The 25101-nt window shown below is 42.0% G+C and overlaps 1 protein-coding gene across 1 annotated transcript in view; it reads left to right on the top strand.

The window, feature by feature from the left end:
* The first annotated feature begins 503 nt into the window (after positions 1-503).
* Positions 504-25101, top strand: part of ptn (pleiotrophin) — a 36715-nt gene continuing 12117 nt past the window's right edge. The window contains exon 1 of the mRNA XM_067490271.1: positions 504-662. Coding sequence (XP_067346372.1) covers positions 658-662 — 5 coding nt within the window. The 5' untranslated portion in view covers positions 504-657. The remainder of the gene's footprint in view (positions 663-25101) is intronic.

The raw sequence follows: 25101 nt of genomic DNA on the forward strand, positions 1-25101 counted from the left end.
GAAAAGCAATTTCTGTGCCCAGCTGGTTGTTGTCAATAATTTATTGATTGTTGTGGTCGGACTCACTTTTCCATGGATCAACAGAACATTTTATATAACTCGGTGAGGTTTGACTGGGCTGCTGTGCCCATCTTGTTTGCTCTGTGGGCTCCTACTGTGTTCATCCAGCCACATTTTGTTGCTGTGCTCGCTCGCTCACTCCTGAGTGTCTGCCTCTCTGTTTGAATCAGTGTCTCTCACTGTCTCCCTTCTCTTTCTGTTTATATATATCTGTCCGTCTCTTTTCTCTCTCGTCCCCACGGATCTCCCAGGCTCTTTGGCTCTTAACTGCTCTCTCCCTTTCCCTCCATCTCACATCTTCTCTCCGGTGTCTCGGTGAGCCAGGCAGGGCGTCCCTGGAGTGACCTTGGGGGTAATGAGCTCCTGATCACGAGTCAGGAAACCCAGCATTCAACACCCACCCCACCACCCTCCCCTCGCCCCATGCAACACACAAAAAAAAGAAAAAGAAAAAAAAAAACTACACAGCTATCGTATGCTCAGCCCACAAAGAGAAATAGTATTGGAGAGGCAGGGCAGCAGGGCAGAGGTGCAGATGAAAAGAGCCTAAAGAAACCACTTCCACAAGCTCTGATACACAACTACCAGACCTCCAAAATGAAGTAAGTGATTTTTGTTTCTAGGAGCAAACTTACTGATGCATGACTTTTAGTGGGGTGGTTTGAGCAGTAGGAGAGCACATACGCTTGGAGATGAACTGTGTTCTGGGCAGAAAGTAGAGAAGATACAGTCTGAAGGCCATTTGTGTGTGTGTGTCTGTGTGTGGCTGCATTTTGTGGGTGGCATTTATGGAATCTCCAAAATGTCCGACCCCTGGTGTGTTTATGTTGCTTTTGCAGCTCACAAAAAGAAAAGTTTGGGCAAAGAAACTTAGTAAAAACTTCTGTTGTGATCAAAACAATTACAGTAAAACTAAAACACATTCGTAGACATGGTCCTAATTGCTTCCTTGTTGCTCTTCCCATTTTAAGCAGATTTACGCCCCAGGCTGTTGATAGTAGATAATAAACATATGAAAACATACAAGAATATTAAGCCTAAAATGCTGAGAATTCTAACTGCAGATGGAAAAGTGTCTTGTTTGGTAAACAATCGAAAAGCTCCAATAATCCAGCAGCCATGGGCTGTGGACTGTGGTGTTAAATCATTAACAGGACCGTTTCCTCAGTGATTAGACATCAAACATCCATATGTTTTGTTTATTAATGCTGTCAGCCAAATATATGCAAACCCAGATAAGTATGTCTGTGCATGTGTTCTGGTTGAAGTGGGACACTTTTTCCCAGGATGTTGTTATTTGGGTCAGGCCTGACTGGAATGACAAACCCCGAAAAGCCGCATTGTATCAGCGCTATGTGGTCCAGCAGACCTTCTGCTCACGTTGCCATGGCTTTCTTCAGTCCTGGTATAGCAACCCAAGTCAGACCAAACAGTGTTCCTCTCTGTCTTATGGGCATTCCTGCTGTGGACAAAAACTTTCTCCGGCTCATTCTTGCTCGAAATGAGGTGTCCGCTTCATTTCATTAGAATCAACACATGGTGTGGTCTTAATGAAAGAGCTGGGGGAGATTAAACATGAGGTGGAGATGAGCTTGAGAAACCAGCTTTGGTCTGCAGGAAGTCAGAACACAATGTGGATTAAGCTGGACGACTGCCAGTGGGGCCAAACTCATAAAACTGCTTTCCAAACAGGTTCTGGCATTTTCCTTCCACGACGGCCACTTGGAGGCCTTTAAGAAACATTTTACACATTCTGCCCTTTTCTCTTGTTAAATGCTTGCCCCCCAGACTTCCCCACGTGATTTTGCCTATATGTCAAGACCAAACACAAAGCCAGTTCATTTCCTTCTGTGTCTTCCCAAATGCTTTGACGAGACTGTTCTCCAAAGGGGAGCCTGAGCAATAAGGCATAGAATTCCGCTGTTAGGACCCTGAGAAGTCCACTCCAGGGGGAGGGAAGTGCTGTGAATGGAGCCAATTCTCATCTATAGGGCACAAGTAAGTGAGAGGGAGACAGAGAAAGAGTGGGGGAGGACATGCACAAAGATCCTCACATTGAGTGGCTGGTTTATTCTTGTGGGGTACGCGCTGACCCCTCACATGTGGGATGAACAGAATGAGCCTTGATGGGGTCTGGAGGGCCTCTGCAGAAAGGGAGGACAGGATAAAGAGAGGAATAGAAAAAAAGAGGAGGGGAGGGATTCCAGGAGCGAGGCCTGTCATGAAGGAGCCATCCTTCATTTCATCCAGTTCAAGACACTAGAAAGTTGCTGGAAAATGTTGTTATTTTTACACTTTTGGTTAAGTTAATGGGAACTTAGTACCTTTCAGGACTCAGCTATTTGGTCGGTACTGTGCATTCGTTCAAAAAAAAAAAAAAAGGCAAAGAAAATAAACCATCATAAAATAGGCATGTTATAATGTAGTTATCCTTAAACTCGGGTCCTTAAGGAGATGCAGAAGTGCTTACAGTTGCATTGCCTCGAAACTCTTCCCCGATGTTTTATTCAGCTGTGGTGATGAGCACTGTCTGCAGGGGTACTGGCTCCCGAGGCCGCTGGGTTAATAGTCGTGCGTGAAAATGCAGACGTTCTCGTGGAGGCGCCAAGCGAGCAGGCATCTCATTACAGGTGGGGCCTAGAGAAAAGCTGCCTGCAAAACCTCGAAGCTGTTGTCTGAGAGAATGTTCCCAATGTGGAGGGTTGGTCCTCGTGGTCTGAGAGAGCACTGATGGGGCTAATAATGAGTTTGGTGGAGGAATTCAAATACCCCAGTCAAGGCTTGTGTTCGTGCACAAGTGGGGAGGCATGCTCGCCTTTTGCTTCCACCATGTAGTGCTGCACCATAAATAAAGGTGCACAGTTCTTTCCTTCCTTACAGTTGTGCATATTTTGTACGTTCACCAGGGAAAATCAAATGTGCGCTTGTGGCCTGCATCTGTCCTCTCCTCTCTGCTGTCGGCTTGATCTGGTGTTTGATCCTCAGAGAGCTAATGATAACCCGAGGCTGTCCGCAGTAATCAGTCAGCTCATTAGTGTACAAGTCAGTCACACACATCCGCCCACACACACTTACACACATGCACAAACAGACTGTCCCCATGGCTGCTTGTAGGTGACTAAAAGAAGGAAAAGGTCACACGGCTGCGACTGAAATCCTGTACCTACTGACAAAGTGGAATTACAGTGATGTAGGGACACTTTAATTGGGTGTTTGATTGTAATTCAGTGTTGGTCTGGCAACAAGTTTTATTTATAACCAGAAAAAGTAAAATTTTTGCGGCGGTTACCTTCAGTTCATGGCAAGTTGAATGTACAGTGATACTTCATATTAATAAAATATTGCCAATTTTATGCAGTTTTGTTCAGCAAAAAATCTAATCTTCCACTACCACATCCAGTTAATGTGACTGCTGCGGTATTAAAGGTTGTGTGGTTGGGTTTAGTCACTCAGAGCACTGCAGGTTCCTCCAAATAATGCTTCAGAGAGTTCAGTCAGTTCTAATACTGTGTTTATACAGACAGAGGATTTAACACAAGTCAGGACACCTGTAGAAAGCGTCTGCTTCAGCTTTCAAGTTACTTCACTAAGTTACTTCCACTGCTGCCAGAGAGTTGTAAGTTGTTAACCCATTGCGTGTTTGCTGAAAAATACCTTTTTAAATAACACTAACATTTTCACTATTATACTACTATAACGTTTTCATTTTTCGAAGTAATTTTTTTACAATCTCTGGCACTTTACAGCTTAGCTTTGTTCCTGTTTCTGGCACCCAATGTGATCTACACCCTTATAAAAAAAAAAAAACTTAAAGTTCATTAGGTCAACTGTACTACGAGTAAAAGTGAACTATACTTACAGTAAGTATATGTACAAGTATAGGCCAAGCACACTTTTTTCTGCATTTCTGCATACTTGTACGTATAAGCCAACAATACTGCTGTAGGCCAAATATACTATACATGCTTTTCTGTATGCATTTCTTTATAAACCAAATATACTTACATATTTGAAACTTCTGAGCACTTCAGTCAAAATTAATTCCATCTTATAAATTGAAGTACTGCATCATTTCCATGTAACAAAAATGATAATCTCATCAAACAGTGAGGAATGTGGACTTGGACATTGATTGTACTGGCGGATTACACAACCAAAGCAAGGGCCCATTTACTGATTTGCATTCTACACAGAAATCAATCCTCCAAAATAAACAGCTGTACTCCAGTGATTCAAAAATGGCCACGACAAAAATAGATGTATTGCCCCAAAGTGGCCAAAAGTCAAACGGGTTGGAAATGTTGGAAACGACCTTACAAAGTAAATATGTTGACCGTGTTATCAAAAGGGATTAATTCACATGGTAAGCAGGCATCAGCATTCTTTGGAGCCATAGTTTGGTTAACCTGTTTATCTAATTTATCTCTGTCAAAAACAGCAACGACTTCAGGGCTCCTGAGGGAAATATACAGCTCTTTAGTTGCTAAGTTGTTCTCTCCTTGCTGTTCGGTGTCGGGCAGGTAGTGTATAGCGGGCTTCTCTTTCTCTGCTGCTGCAGCTGCTTCAAGTGAGGTTGATGAGAGCAAAGAGGTCATAAAATCAAACCCACGGCTGAAAAGTTTTGTAAGCATGAGGAAACTGCGTTTTTGCCTAATTGGGTGTTTTTTGTTTTTTTTTTGTGATGAAAACATATTTGGATTAGAACAACTTAAAGGTTGCATCACGCAGGAAAACAAAAAGGTTAAACTTGCAAACTTAATTTCAGTTTCTACACAAGCAGCTTAAACAGTTCCTGTAGTGTTCAAAATAGAAGCTTTGGACTGAGATGCAGCTTTTGTGTATCTTTAGCAAATATCACATGGGAAATACAGGTCCCGCGAGTTCTCTCCCACCACAACTTTGTGTGTGTGCAGGCTTCAGAGAGTGAAGCACAGGGGAGTGGGGAGTGTTTGTATTCCTCTAATGAACTGAGGGATGATCTTGTCTCTCAGCAGACGAAAAGAGGAAGCTAGATACTCTGGACCATCGATGCTGGTTGAGGCATATTTACTGTAAAATGAGCAACATCTGGAACATCTGGACGTTAAGATTGTATGCATGCATCATATAGAAATCGTCTTATTTTTAAATGACAACCATCTGGTCATTTTTTTTGCGAATTCTCCTCCTAATACCAAAAACAGGTGCAGCAGAAATATAAGTACGTCACATTATTGACTTTCTCCCCAATGCAGATCTTTGCTAAATGGCTCCGAGGTAAATCCTGAGAGGACTATTAAATAACATGCAGCCAATGCGCTGCCAAAGCTCCACCTAAATGCTGTAATCTATTGGCTCAGTCAATGCAGGCTCATTTTATTTAGAGCCACTCTTTGGATGCTTTGTAGCCGGGAGTGGATTCGACCCAGCCAGTAGAGTTATTAGGAATATTATAATCATTTTTAGAGAGAGAGAGAATTCGACTCCTGCAAGGTGGAAACAGTGTGTAACTCAAATGAGGAAGTATGCGTGGCAGTAGGTTGCTCACACAAACACACACACACACACACAGATTCAGGGTTTTGTTTTGGTGTGGCCACTGATGTTGAATGGAAAGTTACATTGATCTAAGCGCCACTGTGGAACAACATCTTCCACTTCCCACTGTTGATTGGATTGCTGATAGTAGTGTTATGCTGCGGTGACACAATTCTCTAATTTGCATAGCTTATTGTCAAACCCAGTCATTTTTCAAATTACAAAAGGGGTCCAGTTTATTTAATATTACACTCAAATGATTCAGTAAAAATTATTTTTGTTTTATAATCTCTCTTTATAACCTCTTAAAGCTCCTTTTTTTAAATGAGGCCAAACTGTTACAACAGGCTTCTTAAAGGGCCAAATCTTCAATACTTAACACCAAAATAATTTCAAACAGTTTAAACACCCTCCTCATGCCAAAGGGGGTGTCTAATCCTTGGGTAAATCTCAGCAGGTTTTAATCTGGCCTGGTGGAGACTGTCTGCAGCTCTGGGATGTCTTCTGGAGTATGATTTGGAAACTTAAACACCTATGATGTATGAGTCGAGGATTAGATTAGGCTCACTCTATAGCTGCATCACCAGGGATGGCTTTATGTCCACCCACCAATAAATGATTATAAAACAGGATGGGGGTGTGTTCATTAAAGCCCCATAGGCACCCTGAAATGTGTGTGCATGTCCCAGCTGTCCCTTGAGTTGTAAGTGAAATATGATTTTGAATTCCTGACGTGAGAGTTCTGAAGCGAACAGGAGAACGAGGAGTGAGAGGAGAGAGTGGAGAGGGAAGGAATCGGGAGAAAGGCAAGAGAGAGAATCATTAGTCATATCCATTAGTATTCCATCCACAGCTTGTGCTGCGAGACAGCCGGTCTGTCCAAACAAACAACCAGCAGAGGGGGGATGCCTCATTATAACTTCCCCCTTTTTTCTTTCACCCAGAGTTCACATTCCATCTGACCATAAACACCAGGCCAAGGCTGTGGCCGTGCCCTCTGTCTCCGCTGGAGTTTAGAGATGTTAGCGGGGCTCGTAAAGCAACATTTCACATGCTGTTCAGTACATGATGAGGACACATCCGTACGAGGACGCACTGGGGGAGAAGGGGGGGGGGGGGGACAAAAACTCAATGTAAATCCACATTGTTTCATCCTCCGAACATTTCAGATTTACAGCCTCTACAGCCTAATGCATTCTCTTTTCAAACAGGCGTCTTTCCACCCTTGACACGTCTCGTCTTTCCATTCTTTCGACCTTTCCTCCCAACAGTTCATCACTGACAGAGCCCAGTGCTCCCAAAAGGAGACAGTCGCACTCAGCTGGCATACAAACCCGAAACATGAAACTTAAAGAGGCTGTGACAGAACCTATTACAGAAGCAGTTTTTTCCATTCAAATATTGCTCAAGGTTTAAGTGAATCGGTGCATGTTTGTATCAACTACCTTTTAGTGAAATATACATGAGGACATGACAATATTATATAATTAATACCTCTGGTGTTTTATCAGCCTTCATAGTATAGTAATGTACACCCCCCAACACTGCTGCTCTTTTTATTGTTTGGCTTTTGGGGTAAAGTGGAGCTATACAGAATGAGTGGCACCATGACAGGCTACAAGAGAGTCTAATCAAAAATGTTCAAACAAGGAATGAGCACTTTCTTTCTTCAATTTTTCAGCTTTTTTGCAAGTTTCTTCCTGAGGTGTTTAAGCACATTTTGAAAATGGATTTGGGTTGGTAGCGAGTCTCTCTGGGTCTTGTTTACGAGCGAGGGTAAAATGGAACAAGAGATTGACAGGCGAATTGCTGCAGCATCAGCAGTAATGTGGAGATTGTACGGGACAGACTGTGGTGAAGAGGCAACTGAGCTGGTGAAGTTGCTGGGACATCCAGATAGCACTCCTTAGCATCAAGGAGGCAGTTGAAGATGTTCCAACATCTTATGATGATGCCTCTTGGGTGCCTTCCGTTGGAGGTTTTCAACTTGGACATCGCTGTCACTAAAAGGCTGGAGCACTGAATTAGACCTCAGATGCTGTTGTTGGGTATTTAACTTAAAAGTGCCTTTATGCACCCGATTGACCTTTAAACACAATCATCTGAGATTATAAGGAAAATCAGAGCGCTGCCCTAATTTGAATGGACAGTTCCCACTGCACTGCAGTCCTTCAGGCTTTCTAATCTTTCACTCTTGGCTTGGAGGAGCTGTCGAGCAAGTCAGGGTCAGAACATGACCCCTCGCCAGCTTCCCACCTACCAACACTTCTAACAGGGCTCATATTTTCTTTCCTAATCAGTGTACTGCTTTCACAAACATTAATAACATGACATTTAATAACCTGTTTACGTTTGCCTCAGGGTGAATTTATACATTCTAATCTAAAGTACCAGGAACTGTATTGTACCTTTATTAGAGGTACAAAAGGTAGCAGCAAGCAGGTCACTCAATTCCCAAATCAAGATCAAAATGGATATGAGTTAAGTAAACTAACTAACTGTGTGAAAATAATGCTACACTCCTACCTGTGCTACAGCTTTTTACTATGGTTTCCTCTACGGTGACAAGCAGCTCTGTGCTTGAGTTATCGAATCGACTGTGTGTCAGCTTTGGGCACTTGGGTGCTCTTCTCACACCGGGCGAACCTACCTTGACTGCAGTGGCAGTCATTGACACACATTAAAGCAAAAGAGGGTGTCAGCCGAAGCTGCACTCTGCGCAGTGCTTGTACACGAGGCCTCGGTGTCTCCTCTGACAGTTCTAATGCTTTGTGGCAAGTTGAAAGTTCTTCTTTGACGCCTGGGGCTGTGACTGCGGGCAAGAGCCAGTTTCTCCACACCATACACGCCCCCTCTTCCACCTCTTAACCCCGCATCCACCCCACAGCTGAGCACAGGCAGTGTCGCGGAAAGGCTTCAGGCGTTCCCACTGCTGCTGCTCCGAGTTGTTTTTTCATTTTAAACAGGAAGGATTGGATCCACACAGCAAAATGGACTCCCCTATTTGTCTGTGCACTGGGTCACCACATTTATGTTTGGCAAATAATGCAGAAGCAAATAATGTTTTTGTGCGGATGAATGTAAACAATGACAGCAGTGGGGGCACAGGAAATTCTGGTGGGTTGCATTCCTGATGGATGGAACTGGCTTAGTGCAGAGGCAGCATGATGGTGTATTGGATGGATCTGGGAGCTGGACAAACTGAATTGTGTATGTGCAACAAGTCTAAAGAGGAGTTTTGTTTTTTTTATTCAAACTTTGATGGTAAAAATAAATGTTTCAGAAGTGTGTGTAGTATGTGTAGCTTTGTCATTTTATGCCTGTTTTGATCTTTTTGATCAGCAAATTTGTAGTAGTTTTGTAGCTGTTTTTTCATTGTTCTATGTCTCTCTTTGATATTTAAATTTTTTGCATCTCTTTTATTCATTTTGTGTCATTTAACTGAGCTCTTTCAAACAGGAAGCATATACAGTACCTGCAGAGACCCTATTCTCTTGTCATTTGTTCATGCGCGTTAAGGAAACCATCCATGATTATACAGTGGCCTGTTTAAAAGACAAAATGAACTGGCCTTACTGTGTCAGTGTTACTCTGCACTTCTTTTAGCAGCTTAAATAAATCATCATATATTCCAATACTTTACACAAATCTCCTTTGCTTATTAATCTGTGGTCATTCATCAGCGGGAGTGATTAGAACAACTGCAGCAATTATATTTTGGGATAAATTAGGCGGTGTGGATGCTGGATATTGAATTCCCATCAGCATCTCCAGCTGACGTCACTGGACCTCAGGCGGTGGATCTCTGTGGTGCTGCATGTGTCCTCAGTGCACTTCACCACAAACTAAAACAGACACACAAGCAAACAGTTGTGTTAGCACCTGGGATCTGGATGCCAAATATATGCATATAAAAGCATCCCATATAAAACATTATCTACATGTGTATTCAGTTTAGTGTTAAGGCAAGATTTTTGATGGCTCTTTGGTAAAACAGATGTTCAGTTGAACATCTTCAGTCAGCTGCTATCAGGCTTGTTTAAAACAAGCTCAATTTGGTTACTTGCTTTTAAAAGTGTGATTGATTCTGAGACAGCGCATCATCTTACACTGCCCGGCCTAATGATTTCTAGTTGCCGATGAGCAAGGCCAGTGTCTATGAAGCATTGTTTGAGTGTTTTTGGACTCTGCGGGTTATAGACTGGACTTTATCTCTGTCCAGGAAACTTAGGAGTGGAAGACAGTGCTAGATGAAGCCAGTGTTAGCTTTCTAATTCCATCTCCTCGCACCAAGTGGCCCCAAAGACAATGCAATAAAAGTGAAGGATTTCCCTCGGCCAAAAGTAATGTCCTTGACAGATCAGGGATGTCTAATCTTCCTTTGTCCACCATACTCAGTAAATAACTTTCCCCTGTTTCCTTGATGGCTGGAAATAAGACTGTCACTGGGTCCGGGAATATAGTGCGTTGCAAGCTGTGTTTGATTCATTGAGGATCGCGAGGAGTTGTGCAGAGTCGGAACTGAGTGACACTATCATTGCAAACTGGAGTAAACAACTTGAACGTAGCAGTCTTTGTCTGTCGTACGAGGTTTCATTGTTTTCCTCACAGATCAAACATAGAAGCAAGACAGACGTGTTCCGAGCACAAAACACCAAATATCATTGGGACACTGAAATCTTAATGAATTCTAGTGTCTTTTGTCTTAATTGTGTTTTATTTGTCTGTCTTTACCACGTCTTGTTGCTCATGCAAGGATCGGGGTTTACTCTCCGTTAAGCCGCCAGATGTAGTGTCAGAGTATTTGAACTTGCATTTGAGACTGACGTGATTTATGACGTAATTCATGCTCGAGTAAAGTTGGGTTGTGTTCAACATATTGACGATTGTGGTCAGATTTGATGTTTTAGTGATGTGTTTCAGCAATGAGACAAAACATTAAGATAAAGGAGACACAAGGAGACTTGCACAGGCCCATAAGAAAGTTTTATTTTTTTTTTTTTTGGATGACAATCAGTCACGTGTTATGCATAGCCAGACCACTGTCTTAGTACCCTTTAAACAATTACCCCACAATTATATGGGGGAGAGATTTCCCATTCTCCGCCAGCTCCTATTCACACACGTTACTTCATAAATGTGAATCTGTGGCCATAATCATGTATATTATGTTGTACTCAACGCACAATAACCTGTGGTTCAACCACCACTATTGATTTTAAAGCGATGTATATTGGAGGTGTGTGTTATACGTCACCCTGGAGATTATGCCCCTGATACCAGGGAGCTGATACCTGTCTAAGCACTGGAGTAACGTTTTTTAGTTCCCTTTAAAGTGACAGAGGCCCCTTAAGGAAAAGCCAGGTAACCACAGGTCAGCTTTCTGTATTAAAAGGGCACCTTTTCAAAATAAGATGTGGAGGAAATCTCTAAGCATTATTTTTTTGAAAAAGTATCATACCTGTACTGTAGCTTTAACTGTCCCTTTGATGCTGTTTTGCATGGAAATATTAAACTCTTTAGTTGTAGCTCTTTAGACACACCAGGTTCACCAGCCAGTCGCTATCTTTAACCTAAGGTTTACAACAGGTGTTCAAACCCTTTTCCAAAAAATGCCCGAAACAACCCTGATTAAGCTCAATGTAAACTAAAACAAAGACATTGCAGGGTATGAATCTGGGCTAAAACAACCCTTGATAACTTTCTGATAAACCTGAAGGCGAATGCAGATTTCCAGTTTATTACAGCCTCCTTCACTGTGCATGTAGTGGTTTGTCCTATTCTTAAAATATAAAAGACTGGATGGACAGTGAAGCATTAAATCACTTGTTAGCTGAAACTAGTCAAAGCAACAATGTGAGAACAGGACTAAATGTTGTGTTTCCCTTCAAAGCCAAAAAGACATGAAGAAACCAAAATAACTAAAGGGTTTTGACATTTTCATTGATCGAAGATGAGAATAAATGTATTTTTTCATATTTAAGAAAGACAAAGAACGAGGGCTTCATATCTCAAACATTTTCTCCGAGACAGATGGGAAGTTTTGACATGCAGTCAACGGGTATTTCATGCCCGTTTCACCGAATGAATTTTGATGGGCTGCTGTGGTCCGGGCATCTTTAACAGTCCCGACAAGCCTTTGTTCTTTCCCTGTTTTCATGTCTGATCCCCAACAGCCCAAAGGGGAAAAGCTCTGATGGCCGTGCGCTCCGAAAGCCTTTCTGTTTGATCAACTTCTACCATATTTGAACAATCTAGGCAGGAATGAGTGCAGGTAATTCAAAGCCTGCCAAAAGAGTGTTCTGGGAGGATGAGAAGGCACACAGGTTCACAAGGAGAAACCATTTCTGGGTGCATGTATACCACAAAAGTACCAATCAACATGGATAATATTTTTAAATGAGCCCCTAATGTGGCTGACATCTTCCATCTAGAACAAACGCTTGAAATGAACCCATCTCTCCCGTTCACGTCTTCCCTCGCCTTAGGTAATAACTTATTTCACCCAGTAGAGGCCAGTGTGTAGTTGTTGAGGTCATCCTCTCAGGGTGACAACAACACTGTGAAAATGGCTTTTGAACACCTTCACATGGAGGGCGCAGTGAAGAAGTGGGAACATGGGCATCGTTTACTCAAGCTCCAAGGAGAAGGATCGCTGTGAGGAAATCAATGGGGCTTCGAGCAGCAAATAAAACAGTCTTTGGCAGTAAGTTAATGTTCTTGTCAAGGGAATCTCCACCACCGTCTGAGGTGAAAAATAGACACGGAGCAGAAGACAAAAGCCCTCAATATTGGCATGAAAGGACATCAAGGGTGAATGTCATTAAATACAGTTACTATAATAGAGTGCAGATGAGAGGTCAGTGCTATTATGGATAGATCATGAGAGCCCTCTGCTGACAGTTCAATCAAAAGAAACTAATATCAGTCTCCTGCCTCCAGTTCCTCCTGCATATTAAGAGAAAAATAAACTTTTACTGAATAAGTCTGAATATTTTTCATAGTTGAGTCATCAGAAACGAGCCGCCCCCCCCCTCCCCCTCCCAACCATTCGTGTAGAGAATTGATGTGGGACTGGGATATCCTAATCACTCAGATCTTATTTCTAACACCCACCTACTGCTGTAAAGGAAATGAAGTGAGGATTGAGCGATCTGAAGGGAGACGTGGAAAAGATAAAAGCAAGAATGTGGTGAAAATGGTAACAGTCTGAAAGAGTGACCAGGGATTTCTTTCATGGTTTTGCTCAAGATTTACTCAAATTCGGTCAGACTAGAGATTATTTCTTTCATTTCGGATGGACATTCATCCGTTTCATCTGTTTAGAAAATGCATGATTATAAAAACCTCAAATAAGTTTGGCTGCACTGAAACTTTTTTCAAGTTATTGATTTAAATTGAAGTTACTTTTTAATGCTGATTTTTTCTTCCGCACAGTTTCACATCCTGAGCCATTTTACTTATGCAAAACGCAATAGCAGCTGTAAATAATAATGGTTTCATCTCGTGAGAACATAAAAATCCATTTGACGTTTCTCATTCAGACACAGATTTTCTAACTGACGTCGGAAACGACAGAATCCAAGTTTATCTTGACTCTGACTATCTTTCAGTTTCAGACAAACTGTGTGCGTGTGTGTGGGGGGGGGGGTAATTTGAGAGGGGGGAGGGACTGCAGGGAGGAACAAATCCCCTACCAAAGCAGCAGCAGCAGCTAAACCTCCCGTCTCTCTGCGTGTCTTCCAAATGGGAGCAGCATGTGAGTGAATGTTAATCAAGCGAGCATTTTAAACTGGAGATGGGAAACGAGCAGAGGGTTAGGACACGCGTGCACTAATTAACAGTGAATCCACACCTGCCTCCAGCGTGTTGGGCACATGTAGTGAAAATTAAAGTGTCACTGACTAGTGTCCTTGGGAGAACACAGCTGAAAATGACCAGTGATGTCTTCTTCCTACCAAATCACAAAGGTTAGTTATTAAAAAGGCCTAGACGTGCTCGGTTGCAGTCATGCCTGAAATTGGCTGAATATCGAGGTAATGCTGCGACTCAAAGGCCTGTAGGGTCTGACTATTATTGTTATTTTTAAATCAATAAGCTTTTTTTAGGCTTGTGGGGCCGCGGGAAGCTTGACTGGTCGAGGGTGTGTGACGTGGGCCTTGTAGACGCTGAACTGTTGCCAATTCTCTCCGCCGTCGACGTCGCTGCCGCGTGATTTGAGGTGAGCCTCAGCCTGGAGGGAAATCTACTACTGTTTGCTTTTGTGAAGCTTTCGTAATCTGCAATCAAGCTTTGTTCCACTGCCACACGGGCTGCAAGGGAACCACAAGAGCCGCGGTGCTTCAGCAAAACGAAGAACCACACTGTATATTTGTCCATATAGATCTGCACCTTTAATGCCTATTTCTGCAGGGTATGGAGAAACCCATAAAAGCACCTCTGATTCACAGTATGTGGGAGAGCACCAGTTTATACACGATAGGCAAATAACACAAATATACTGTATATATTCTCCAGCATCTTCGCCTGCAATGTGGCACTAATACTGTGAACACAACATTACATCTCCTCAAAACGGTAGGAAGAGCTGTCAAACTGTCCACCACAATTTGTTTTGCTAAAGTGAATAAACACGATCTGCCCACACTGTCTCAGTTATTGTCTTTTCTTTTTGGTGTCAGACAGTCAGAACGTCTCATCTCGTGCACGTCTCGGTGACGGCACAGTTTAGCATGCCTTGCAAGCTAATGTTGCGCCACTGTCACCACAGCTTCTCTCAAGATGCAAGCTGAGATTGTGCAGGCAGAATGTGAGAGGAGGAGGAGGAGGAGAGAAGAACATTAATGAATCCTTTGACAGTTTCTCACTTCACTGTCACGATGCAAGGCTCTAGGGTGGGAAAAAAAGGGGGAAATTAATTGTATCTTTGCAACATAGCAATATAGGTAGTCATAAGAGGAAATGTCCTCCTGCTTCACGTTACGCATATTCAACAATATTTCTTTCAAATATTATGCATAAACCTGTTCAATCCGTCTGCTGGAATGTAGCTATGTAGCTGTTTTGAGCAGCACATCTGCAACTTTTAAATTTCCAGCCACTGACCTTGAAGCTGTGTTGTACTCCACTATTTGGAAAGTGGCGGCTTGTTTTAATAGATAGAAATCCTCAGAGCAAGTGGGTTTTGTGCTGCAGAAAGCCTCTTTGTTGACATCGCACTGAGATGAAAATGCTGAATAATTCTCTGACGGATACTTAAAGTGTGACTTCTTTTTTGGCTTGTTTGCTTTGGGTACTTCTAAAGACCACTAAATATGCCATGAGCCACTGATTAATGGTGGTTTTGGAGCAGCTCACATGGACTCTTACTGTATATTTGCCCTATTGACCTGAAATCGTTTTGCACGAAATCACTAAAATCTACTTTTATAATTATCTATAAGCATATGCAAACTTGCAAGTATTATAAACTCAGCGGGAGGAAGAAAACTCCTTTTTTTACTTTTAAAAATATCTTTGCATCAATCTTATTCTAATTCTTATTCTTATTCTTATTTACATAATGTAAAACATGATTTAACACTAGTGATGGCTCTTACAGCATATGTTCCCAGTGTCCTATGCTTTGCTGTTGGACATGCTGCTGCCCCAATGATGGTGTCGGATTACAAGGTAACTGGAAGGTGTAGCTCTCCACCAGCAGCTGTAGTCATGCTCCATCTCATCAGCCTCACAGTGTGACTCCTGGTTTGGGGGAAGTGGGTGGGAAACATCTGTGGGGAAATGTTGGCGTCTGTGTAGGTGGTTGATGTAGGTTATCAGTGGTTAAGTCCAGAAGACGAGTAATCTCCTGCTCTCTCTGATGTGCCCTATAAAAAAAATGGTCTTATAGTCTTGCACTGAATCTGTCTCAGTACCCCTTAGCCACCAGAGGGTAGATCGGTCCTCTGAGGTTTTGACAAAGTTTAAAGCTGTAAAATGTCTAAAAATATAATTTTAGTAGAAACATGTTTTTCTAAAATGTACCTAATATGAAGAAGTGCTGTCAAAGCCCACTGTGATACAGACTGGTGAGGTTCGTCCTTCTAACCAATCAGAGAATTTCAACAATTTCGGCCGAATTCTGAAGTTTAGCAGCTTCTTTATTTGTTTTAAATTGATAATGAATAATAGCAGAGCAGAGCTGACTGTATTAGAGCGAACACCCATCTAAACATGAGTGCTGCACCTTCAGGGATCAGCTGAGCATCAGCTCGTCACTGGGGCTGTTTCCTCTAGAGGCCACGTTCGTACCCTTCACACTGGGTACTTGTACTTTCAAGCAATTGGTTACGTTCAACTTAGTCGGTGATAAAAGTATATTGACTCGATAATTGTAACTTCACATCCACAAATCTACTTAAAAACTGTCGCCTGAAATTGTACCTTAATTAAATAAATGGTACATGTATGCAAGTTGTACTGCTTGGGAACATATATGTACCTTTTTGGCCTTCAACAGGTACACTCAGTTACCTTGAGGTCCAATAATTAGCCCTAGAGGCTACATTTGTTTAGAGTGTACCGCTGGGGACAGAAATGGACTACTAGTACTGATTTAAGACTATAATAAAAATATTGTCTATGATGTCTCACACAGAACATGTTAGGGACACTGGTGAGGGCATTGACCCACCATCTATCCATTTTCTTAACTGCTTCTCCTATTAAGAGTCATTAGGTCCTGGATCTGATCCCAGCTGTCATTGAGTGGAACAGCAGGGTACGTCCTGGACCGGTTGCCACTCTGTCCCGGCACAGAGAGGTACAGAGCCGGACAAGCATTTACACCTACGCACAATTTTATCCTAACAGCACGTCTCTAGACTGTGGGAGGAAACCAACGGAAACACGGGGGGAGAACATGCAAACTCCTGGGGACCTTCCAGCTGAGAGGCAGCAGTGGTCCTGCCAAGTCTATGTAGTGTCTGCTTTACAGAATCATAGGTTTGTTTAGACAAAAAAATGTAGGTTAACTACAATGAATTTGGTTGCACATTGACAAACTAAAGGCAGTGAACAATATCTCAGCATCCTAAGTCCTAAGCCACTTTTCCATTGGACAGTATCGGCTCAGCTCAGCTCAACTCCTCACTTTCTATTGTAGGTCATTGCTTTAAGCATCAGTATTGACGCATCTGGGTTTTTTTTCATTGAAATATACTAAAAGCTCGAAGGGTCGATTGCCTTCGCGAAACGGGTACCTGAAGCGTGAGCATGTAATGCAGAAGAGACTGGACAAAGCGATGCTTTTTGACGCCTCGGGAATGAGAACGGTCTGATATTCCCATAGTGGGCGGCAGCCTATAAACCAACCTTTACCACTATATGTGCTGAACATTTATAGCTTGGTAGAGTGGCTTGAGTGCCTGCTACAAGTTTTTAGGGGATCACTGTAACAGTGTAACCCCTTCTTTCAAGCTGAAGAGAGTTGTGATTAACTGCATTAATCTGTACTTTGGAAAACATTTGAATTGAGAGTTTGAAAAATACTGACCATATGGACTGACAGCAAGTGGATTATGTGCACAGGTGGTTCAAACAGTTTCCACAGACATTTGGATTCTTTTTCTTAAGCCATAAAATTACTGTTGGAATTTATTCTAACTGCAGCTCTGGTATGACCCACTTCTTTGTCGCTGAGCTTTTAAAAGAATGAATGAATTGCGAGCAAATTGTAAAACAAAACGGAGTTGAACAGACAATCGCTACATCAGTGTTTCCACTGATGTAGCTCGGTGGTTGTGGATTTCTCAATTTCAGTGCTTATATTAGGTCGTGTTTCTTCACAGACTGAACTTCAACACTAAAAGTGACATGTTTATTCTGAAATCAACAAAGTGATTCCATGTGCATGAGAAATACTGCAAAAACCTTTCATGTTTACTGAGGGTGAATGTTTGATATGCAAATAACAGATCTTGGTTGGATTATCATTAAGATCTAATGAGCAAATAATGTAGTAATTAACACTTGTCTCCGTAATTATGTGTGCTTGTGATTTACTGACTGGCATTTACTGCATTTATGGGCCCAATTTGCTGTATGACTTTACAGAAATGGCGTGTGAGCACATCAAAAACGAACAATAAAAAAACTTGAAATAAACCTGTAGAACGTGTTGAACTTTTTAAACCCTATTTTAAATCATGTTATTCCTATTTTCTGCATGAATCATGACTGGCGGGCATGTCTGCTACAGCGCTATTTACCTTAATCCACAGCACATTAAGTGCATTCTCACTTTCAAGCCGACGGTGATTTAATAAGCTGTCAGTGCTTCTCCACTCCAAATATGAAATTCCACCGTTTGTTTACAAGCAAAATTAAATACACAGATATGCACGGAATTGCTCAAGTGGACAGAATGCAATTTCTCTGTATATCTCATTGAATACGACATGGGGAATGGAACAGAGACGAAGGAAGAGAGGCAGACAAGATGAAAAAGGAAAAAGGGGGAGGATGGCTTAATCAAAAGGCAGACAAAACTGCCCACGCTGTGTGCAAAGGCTTTCTCATCCAGCATTCTTTAATGAACAAGTGACTTAAGGTGCTTTCAGTGGGAACACAAACACACACACAAAGATAAATGTTGCCTTTTCAATTAGACAGGTCTAAATAGACCTAGAGAGGGTCTGAGGGAGGAGAGAGGGAGGTGGTAACCGTTGATGCTAACAGCGTGGGGCTTGAGGGACGGAGCTCTCTACCTGGGCTGGGAATCAGACGGCACAGGTCCACTAGAGCCAGACAGCTGCAGTCTAAAGGGAACGAGCCGGCTATTTCTAGCAATCAAAAGGCATCCAAACGGAGAGAAAAGCACGAGGACAAAGAGTGGCGATAAGACGTGTCCCACGGCCTGTATGTACACTGGTGATTCAGGTGTAGCTTTCTTTGCTGAAAGGAGCTGGAGATGATGATAATGAATGGGAGGAAAATAAGTGACTGTATGAATACAACACACCCATATCATCAGGATCTGACATGATCCAAACCTGCTGACTCAAAATATTTGCGCTTGTGCATCCTTTTTCCTGCCGATTCTGTAAAGCATCTATGTTTAGTCTGTGATACTTGCATGCAGACACATTATGACTACAATTGAAAGCTAAGTGATCTAATCTAATCTTCATCAGTTGGTTTAATCAAAAGGCACTATTCAACCAATATGTTTGAGATATTTTTGACACACTTGAAGACTAGCAAAGACTGGGTAGTTCACACATAAACACTGTTTTCTCCAACAGCAGAGCTCACAGAGAGTTGAAAATTCTCGCCTGTTTTTATGCCAAAACAAATATGGCGGTAAAGTTCATCCGGTCCCGTCTATATGTCAAAGTGGGCAAGACACTGAACCCCCAACAGCCCATTCCCATCCCCAGGTGTGCAGCTCGAACAAATAAACAAAAAAACACAAATGACCAAAAATAGCAATAATTCCAAAAGGTCAACAATGATTTTCAAAGGATCGTATATGTAAAAGGCCTTATTATGCAGAATTTTCTATCACTATTTCCATTCTCTTCGGCTGGCTGAGCAGCGTGGCCATGGCTGTGATGAGAGCAGGTAAGCGTGACAGTGTATGTTGTGGCTGCGCAGCAAGCTCCTAGAATCAGTGCTGCTCCGTGAAGTCATTTTGGTGTTTCCCAAACCTTGCAAAGGGTTTGTGATTTTTCATTATAAGAATTGCTTTTTTATCTAATATAATTTAGAAAATCAATAAGAGGTCTAGGATCATTTTACTTTATCCTCATTTGTATCTGCTGGGAGCTAAGAGGCACGATTGGAGGTGAATGCTAGTGCCTATGCTCTGTGGGCCCAAAACTAGGAAAGTTTAAGGATTGAAAATCCTGGAATGTGGACGAATGAGGATTTCATTTAATTATGTGTCCCTGAGCAGGTTCTGAAATAAATGGGCTCCATGTGTCGATCCCATATTCAGTTGTCATGATTCATCAGTGTTGTGCTGACCCAAAATGGAGGTGTGTTTATGAACTAACTGTTAGATGATGTCTGAGGGAAAGTCTCTGTCAGCTGCTGGAAAATCTCGACAGTGTCTGGTTTTGTGTGATTTCTTCTGCATCGGGTCATGATAAGATGGCATAGTTTAACACGGACACCCATCATCGCAACAGTGAAGTTACAACTTAGATTATAAAAAGCAGAATATGACTTGTCTAAAAACAACTCAGAAAGTTGGACTTGTTTTTTGTTTCTCCTCTTGGTTGAGGTGTATTCTGGAGTTCAGTGTGATTGAAGGCAGGTCCACTTGTTAACATGAAAACTGCCAAACTAACAGTGTAACATAAACACAGGCAGTCTTTAAACTTTTGTCCTATCATTCACTGTGTCTTACATTTGAATATTCTCCAGGATTTACGTGAAATGTTTACCCCTTGAGCCAGTACTAAAAACATGTTTGGTTTTGTTTTTTTGATATTTTACCAACCTGTCTCCTCTGAAAAGAAGCCCTTGTTGAAAGTGTAATCCACTTGTGCGGCCCTCCCCCACCTCCCACCCCCCAACCCCCCGGCTCTCCTTACGCAGCCTTTTTTTTCCCCGTGTGAAAACATGGCTAAAATATTACAAAGCTCAATAGAATCTGTGATAAAGAGAAAGGGTGACTGGGGTTGCATTTGCAGAGAGCGCTCTCCTCAGGCGTCGTTCGTTGCAGTTTCATAATCAGAAAAAGCCGGCTAATTGATAACTGCTGGAATTAGTTGGCCTGGCGACAGAATAGAGCTCCTAAGGTTCTCACAGGAGTGCTTCTAACAAAGGGAAAAGGGGCACGGGGATGAGTGGGAGGATAAGCCACTGAGTGGGTGTTTGGAGGCGGAGATATAACATGATCAGTGTAATGGAGCCATTTGCGCATAAATTGAAGTCTCCAATTTCAGCTGTTTCAGCCCTGATGCTCTCACGGAGCTTTTGTTTGTCATCCTAATTATTGTGTTTTTATCATTACACAAGGCCGTCACTCTCCACCGCTGTTCAGGCTGAGCTGTTTTCAAGACTTTTTTCAAGCACACACACACACACAGACAGTATGTGTGTGAGTACCACACATTGTGTTTTTGTTCCGGAGAGTGGCTCCTCCAGTGCTGTTCTGAAAGATAGTGCAGACCCTGTGAACACACAGATCCCCCCCCCACCCCACCCTCCACTGTCTGACCTTTACAAACACAAGTCAGAAAATGTGTGGCATTTGTCTCTAATCATCTGCACCTAAACATACAAGAAATAGTGTCGCACCTCAATTAAGTCCTCCTGCATCCCCATGAGGAATGCTTCACTTTTATTTGGCGGCATCCATTATTGAACCTGCAGGTATAATTGCACAGCTGCTTTTGTTAGCGTTCTCTCATATGCTGCACCCCCTATATTCCTGTTGTCACCCTTCACACTTCATGTTTTGTAATCTGCTGTTTATGTCGAGGCTGCATTCTGGAGCTCTATCCCTGCTTGTCTGCTTGTCTGCGTCTTCAAAGGCCTTCCTCCGTCCTCTAGTCAATACACTTCTCATTTCATCTGTGCTGAGATCTCAAAGGCTTAGCTCAAGGAACACACAGACCGAGAAACACCTAAAAAAAAATCCTTTCATGATGCCCTGTGTCTAGGTGAGGCAGCCCCCTCCTCTTCTGTCTCACAACAAAGGAGATGGAAAAGGCAGTCAAAGATAAACAGCGAACTGAACAGAAGAATCTGTTGATTAAATATATTTTCTTTTAGTTTTATTTGTCAGAATATCACAGTTGGCCTGGCATGAATGGAAAAAAATCAATAATCAATAATACATTTGCCAGGTGACAGGAGTCGGATTTTCTGGACAAACAACAATCAAACTGAAAATTTGTGAAACTGGAAACTTCCAAAGGAGTAGCAGAAGGATCAAAATCAAACAATGAACAAATGAAAATGCGTGCAAAAATTATCTTAACACCAAACTAAGAAGGATTACGTGAAGCTTTTATCGGCAAACAACAGCTCCTAAAGTAGCATTTATGAGGATTTGGCCACTTAAAGAGTGCACATTGATTCGACCCCTTTCGCGATACACCCAGACATTTCATCTGTTCTTTATATAAAATATGGATAAGCTGAGTTTTAAATAGAGTAGAATGGCATCCAGATTACACAGTACATATGCACTTTTCCACACTCAGGGGCTCCAAAATTGAAAGTGGCTGTGAAAAGGCGGAAAAGCTAGAAGGGAAAAATGTGGAAAATGCTTATTGCACAAGACTAAATATGCTTATCGCTGCATGTTTTGTCTTTGCTGTCCACAACTTTCTCCAATGCACATTACAGATCAGGAGTTCTATGTGTGTGTATTTTTTTTTTCCTTGCTGCCCTCTGCAGTCAATCAACCTTATGTCAGCAAACATCCTTAGCTCCCATCCCGATTTACTTAACAGATGAGATAGGTGGAGCGTGGCGATTTGTTGGTGTCCAAACCTGCCACAGAATCTGGCTTTGTTGCTTTTTGAAGGCTGGATGAATTGCAGCACTCACGTCTGGGTCAGTGAAGCAAGCTCTCACAGCTTTACCTGCGAGTCCACTAATCACAAGTTGTAAGAGACTCTGTGGTTGGGTGAGCAGCAATACATAATCATGTTGACAGTCAAAGATGAGCGGCTACAGGTCTCCACCTCAAGTTAAAGATGGTTATTGTTGTCTAAAGATTGAAAGATTTAAACCAGTTCAGTGAACACGTGTTCACATACGGCTTCTTTTTTGCATGACACAGCTTTAACTTTCATTTGTGTTCCCAGACAGTGATTTCTGGAATAGTCCCTGAGCCCATGTAGAGAACCATCCCATACCATCCTCCTGATTCTATGAATCTTTTGATGATATAATATACTGTAGATGGTGGGATCTTAAAGCCTTTGCAATTTTTACATTGAGGAACATTTTTCTTACGTTGACCCACAAGTTTTTAGACGCAGTTTGTCACAGATTGGTGAACCTCTGCCCATCTTTAAATTTGAAAAGCTCTGCCTCTCTGAAATGCTCTTTTTATACCCTGTCAGGTTACTGATCTGTTGCCAATTGACCCAATTGGTTGTCAAATGCTCCTCCATTTCTTTTGGATTTAAGGCAATTACTCGTTGTTTATGTTCTGTTGTTAATAAAATATGGGTTAAAGAGATTTGCAAATCATTGCATTCTGTTTTTATTTATGTTTTACGCATCCTCACGACTTTTTTGGAATCGGCTTGTAAATCCCTTCTTCACAGGATAGTGGTATCTCAGACAGTTAATAAAGCAAGTGATCCCCTTTTTCTTGGGCCTCATGAATGATTAATTAAACTGCTCTCTCTTTTATTCTTGCACCGTTGACTCCACCGCCTCCTGCTTCCATATCAGATGCAGGCAAAGGATCTGATAGTATAAACACATCCTCCTTTATGTACTTGGCAGGGATTAGTTTATGTCAGTCCTCATGAGAGAGCAGAGATATGGAGATTGTTTTTACATCTGGCGTTTGTCTGCGCTCCAGAGCAGTGAAGTGTATAGTGTGTGTGTGTGTGTGTGTGTGTGTGTGTGTGTGTGTGAGTGTGAGTGAGTGTGTGAGTGTGTGATCGTTTGCTGAAGCACACCATCAGTCTGTGATGTTAATTTGTGGTCAGCAATGGGTTTCCTCAGGCTCTCACAGCTGTTTCTGGATCAATGGGTCACGAGAAAAGTTTGACAGGATTAAACCGCACTAGCTCAAGACAGACTGACCAACAGATGTTTCTGAAGTTCCGTCTGAAACACTCTGAAAAGTTCCCCGTTTCCATCTCAGGGCATAACTCTACAGAATGTCTACATTTAGAATGAAATATATGCATTTTGCATCAGTTGTTTTTGATTTTTCTCTACTGAGGATAATTATTTGCTCCCCCGTGTTGCTTTGAGGTTTTTTTTTTTGATTGAATTCAGTGCTCTGTATATTCAACCAAAGAATGCCATAAAATAAATTGCCCATGTAGCTCTAAATCTCCACTGTTCCTTAAACCTTTGGTCGCATTAAACAATAATGAGAAATCTAAACATTCATGTTCACTCAAATGCATGTGCAGCAGAATTACTTATAGCAAATAGTTACGCCACAGTTAGAGGGAGAAAAAGGTCAGCATTTTCTCCTCCCTGTCACTTAATGTAGAGCTGTAGGTGTTGCCATTTATGTACTAAAGCAAGAGAGGCAGAGGATTTAGGGGAAAAGCACTAGTGGACGGCCTTCACTTTGGCAATCCCCAGCACTTCTTATCAAAGCGGTGCACAAGCAGCACACATTCCTGCCGAATGATAGTCAAATGCTCCGGTCCATCCAGTCATCCATTACAGACGCTGTCATGCTCCGGAAATGGAAGCTTCATGGTTGGAGGAGACTTCCATTCAATTTATTGACCTCTAAATGGAGGAGAAACCTGTCCTCTTCCAGGAGTCACAGAGGAAATGGTTAATCGGTTTAATTCTAAGATGTATTTCTTTTTTTTTTCACCCTACTGTATGGAGTGCTCATTCAAAGTCTTTCCCTTTACACGTGCACCGCTCATCACTCTGTGTGTGACTTAATGGAGGAAAAGGCTTTTCTCATCTTTTGAAAGGGCCAAAATTCCTTTTTTTTTTTTTTTTCTCCTTTGGAAATGATTTGTATCCGGGAGCTTTCATTGGGTTTTCTCTGTGAAAATCTGGGCTTTGTACAGTTGGGATTCAGTGACTTCATTTCTGTTATGGAGATGATTAATTTAGAATATTGCAAAACGAATTAAAAAAAAAAAAGTAAAAAAAAAAAAGAAAAGAAACAAGACTAAAACAATGGAGTTTGAAGTGGTTAATCAAAAACAGGGTTTGTCTATGTGCTGCCACAGTAAGAAAAGTATAAAAATCAATCGTGTGAAGGATTCAGATGGCTTTTCCTGGCAGGGAGAAAATAGGCGCTGCCAAAAGGCTCATTACGAGTGCCAGAAGACATTAAAATGCACTACAATAATGCCTAATAATTAAATACATGGTTTGAATACCAGATTTGAATTTCAGACAGTTCTCTAAACAGACAGAAATGTATGTGAAGTACGAATTGATGCAAATGAAAAGCTGGGAATGTAAGTTCATTACACAGTGTAGGCTTTGAGCAAGATCCTGATTAATTAAAACTGACAAATGAAGATTATTTCCCTGCCAGGCTCAACCTTTCCACAGGAATTCGAGCGCAGGGGAGTGTGTTTGGCATCAGACGCTCGTCTCACCCCCCCCCCGCCGCCCTTCCCAGACAGCTCTGTCTGCTGCTGGAGGATGCCTCTCAAAAGAGGGAAACATAAAGACACGTCAAAGTCATGGTACTGTAAGGAGAGAGAGAGAGAGAGAGAGAGAGCGAGAGAGTTAACTGCAATCATTTCATCACAGCACATTAGGCTAGTTATCCTGCTTTCTGCTGAGACACAACCAGCTGGAGGATCAAAGAAGGAAGTGAGACTCGTAATATGGAGTTTGATT

This window comes from Channa argus, chromosome 21, assembly GCF_033026475.1.
Source record: "Channa argus isolate prfri chromosome 21, Channa argus male v1.0, whole genome shotgun sequence".
Classification (NCBI taxonomy): domain Eukaryota; kingdom Metazoa; phylum Chordata; class Actinopteri; order Anabantiformes; family Channidae; genus Channa; species Channa argus.